Source organism: Nannospalax galili, unplaced genomic scaffold (genome assembly GCF_000622305.1).
Source record: "Nannospalax galili isolate Female #2095 unplaced genomic scaffold, S.galili_v1.0 scaffold2758, whole genome shotgun sequence".
Classification (NCBI taxonomy): Eukaryota; Metazoa; Chordata; class Mammalia; order Rodentia; family Spalacidae; genus Nannospalax; species Nannospalax galili.
The window spans coordinates 74,737-77,542 of NW_008340930.1; the positions used below are offsets into that span (position 1 = coordinate 74,737).

Genomic DNA, 2,806 nt, shown 5'->3' on the forward strand with positions numbered 1-2,806 from the left:
CCAAGGTCCAAACTACCTGGCAAGGGATGCTCATGTATCAGCACACTGAGAACTGGTCTTCTGGTTGAGAATTTGTTTGCTATTTGAAAAAAAAATATTCACATTATACTTCATAGCTTCTCATCTCACCAGTGCTGTCAGGAAAAGCAAGGAAATGAAGTTCAAGCAAGGACATCTATCATTCAAGGGTGCTAGAGGAGGGTCAGTCTCCCTACATTCCTAGGAGGGTATAAAGCATAAAATAATGATACTTTTTCCTTTCATGGCAGCTAACAACCTTCTGTAACCCCAATTCAATGGGACTCCAGCACTTTCTTACCTTCGTGGGCATTGCACAACACTGGTGCATTTGCATACATACACATTAAAAAAAAGAATACAAATTTAAATGAAAATCAAGTTACCTCTTTTATTTGAAATTAATTTTGAAAGTCAGAATTTTGCTTGCTTCTGTGTTATTTTTTTTTTTAAGAACCAACCAGGAAAGATGCTCATGCAGATCGTCAAATGAGAAATTGAGTCATATTTTATTCAAGAGAAAATTCTGGAAACCCAGTTAGAAAGTATTTAATATTGAATTTCTAGTAGTGAGTGTTGGCTATAAACCAAACCCAGACATTCTCAAAATTGTACAAAATTGATGGAGTACTGGGAATTTCTGAGGGTTTGTAGATTGCTAGATGTTTCTTAGGGGTATGGCATGCCACACCCGAAGGCGGACTCCGCAGGCCAGCCTGAGCCAGGTAGAGCTGGAGAATCACCCGCCTGTTGCTGGCAACCGGTTCAGAGGAGCGCCGACTCCATCCTGCGATCCTGCCGCGCCCTGGTCTGGAGCTCGCCGGCCCACGGGCGGCATGATCCCCGCTGAGAGCGGCCTGGGCGGCGGGGCTAGGGCGCGGATGCTCCGGGCCGCCCGGGGGCTGCATGCCGACCTGAGGGGCGCGGCCGCCGGGCCTTGGAGAGGCCTGACTCTCACGCCGAAGCCCGAGGGGCCGCGACCCCGAGACAAGGAGGATGAAGCAGCAGGACACGAGTTCCGTGAGTCCTGGGACAAGGCCTCGGAGTCAGGGGCTTCCCGGGGCCTCCTGATGGGCAGGAGGTGGGCTGAGTCAAGGGACTGCAGCGACTGGCAAGGCTGCCTCAAAGAAGCAGGTGGGAGCAGTCTGCCCTTGACCCTCAAGTCAGGCTCCAACACTGTCATCCTTGCTGGCTGGTTTTCTGGAATTCTCCCCACCCAAGTTTCGATTACAATCCCACCCTGTACTGTGTATGAAAGTATCGCTTTTCCAAGTTAAGGAGGAGGCTATTTAAAGAAAATGATTAAGCCTTTCTGCAAATAAGGAAAGAATTTCTTGTGCAGTTATCTTACATCCTGAATTTATTGTGTGACTTTAAATAAGTCACTTAACCTTGCTCACTTAGGTTTTTAAAGCAAGGGGAGTGGATCAGCTGTGCCTTGGGAATAACAGCATCAACTGAGATAAGAGGAGGAAGACTTCAGAATTTGAAAACAAGCGATTCACACCTCTCTTGAAGATTACATTTTATTTTTAAAATTATGTGTATCCATGGATTTGCACACATGTATGCAGTGCTCTGAGAGGCCAGAAAAGGGTGTTGGTCCACCCTACATGGGCACTGGGAACCAAACCTTTGTCATCTCTCCAGAGAGACTTGAGTATCTTAACAGAGCACACCATGGGCTGACTGGGATGGGCACATTTCCTAAAGATCAGCCTTGGCAACTGAATGCCAGTTCCTTAATGCAATATGCAAGTAGATAGCTAGCTAGCTAGCTAGTTGCTGATTCTAAAATTATTTTCAAGGGCTTAGTATTTAGTGGACATGCTCTAGATGCTGGGATCCAGAGGCCAAAGCAACCCCTCTTTGGGCCAAGCTCATATTCTGTTGTGGAGGCTTGATAGACAGTAAAACTACCAACAAAGAAGTAGTAGGTAGGACAATTTAAGGGAAAGATCTGCGAGGGCTTTGAAATCATGAAGTGATGTGTCTGGAACCTGGGATGGAGACACAGGAATTTAGATTTGTTGGTCAAGACACAGCACGCCTCACCTGAATGAGGGAAGAATCAGCCGTGGAAAGTACAGGTAGAAAAGCAGAGCAAGCAACAGCCAGGCAGATGCAGGCCTGAAATCATGCTCCATAATGAGGAAGATAGCCAGCCTGGCTGGAGCATAGGAAATGAAGCTGAGAGCCACTGAGACTCTGGATTGCGAGTGACTTTCAAGGCTCATCTGCTGCAAGCTTGCCATTAGTAGGAAGTAGTGAACCTTTAGAAGGGAGGGGCTAGTAAAAGGAAGTTATATTACTGAAGCATCTCTGAAGGGGATACTGGGACCCCACCGCTTCCTGTCTTTCTCTTTTTGCTATTTGAATGCCATAAGGTAAACTGGTGTCTTCCTCCATGCTCCCCACCAAAGCAACAGGGCCAAGTGACCACAGACAGAAACTTCTGAAATTGTGAACCAAAATAAACTTTTTCTCATTTTAAGTTGATTATCTCAAGCATTTTGTCACATTAACAGAAAACTAACAGGGGAATAAGTAGAACCAGTTCATGCAGTACAGGGCCATAATGCACTTAAAAAAGAAACTTAAGCCAATGTGGTGGCACACGCCTTTAATCCCAGCACTTGGGAGGCAGAGGTAGACAGTTCTCTGTGAGTTCAAAGCCAGCCTGGTCTCCATAATGAGTTCCAGGCCAGCTGGGGCTACAGGGAGTCCCTGTCTCAAAAAGAACCCCTGCCCCCACCCACAAAAAAAAGAAAAAAGAAGAAATTTAAAC

The 2,806-nt window shown here is 46.3% G+C and overlaps 1 protein-coding gene across 3 annotated transcripts in view; it reads left to right on the forward strand.

Moving 5' to 3' along the window:
• Positions 1 to 720: 720 nt before the first annotated feature.
• The window catches only part of Ankdd1b (ankyrin repeat and death domain containing 1B), a 66,310-nt gene continuing 64,224 nt past the window's right edge, over positions 721 to 2,806 (forward strand). Inside the window, exon 1 of one of the 3 annotated variants that reach the window (XM_029564921.1) lies at positions 721 to 1,152. In XM_029564921.1, coding sequence (XP_029420781.1) covers positions 855 to 1,152 — 298 coding nt within the window. In that variant the 5' untranslated portion in view covers positions 721 to 854. The remainder of the gene's footprint in view (positions 1,153 to 2,806) is intronic. The other 2 variants (XM_029564922.1, XM_029564923.1) reach the window with 2 other exon arrangements.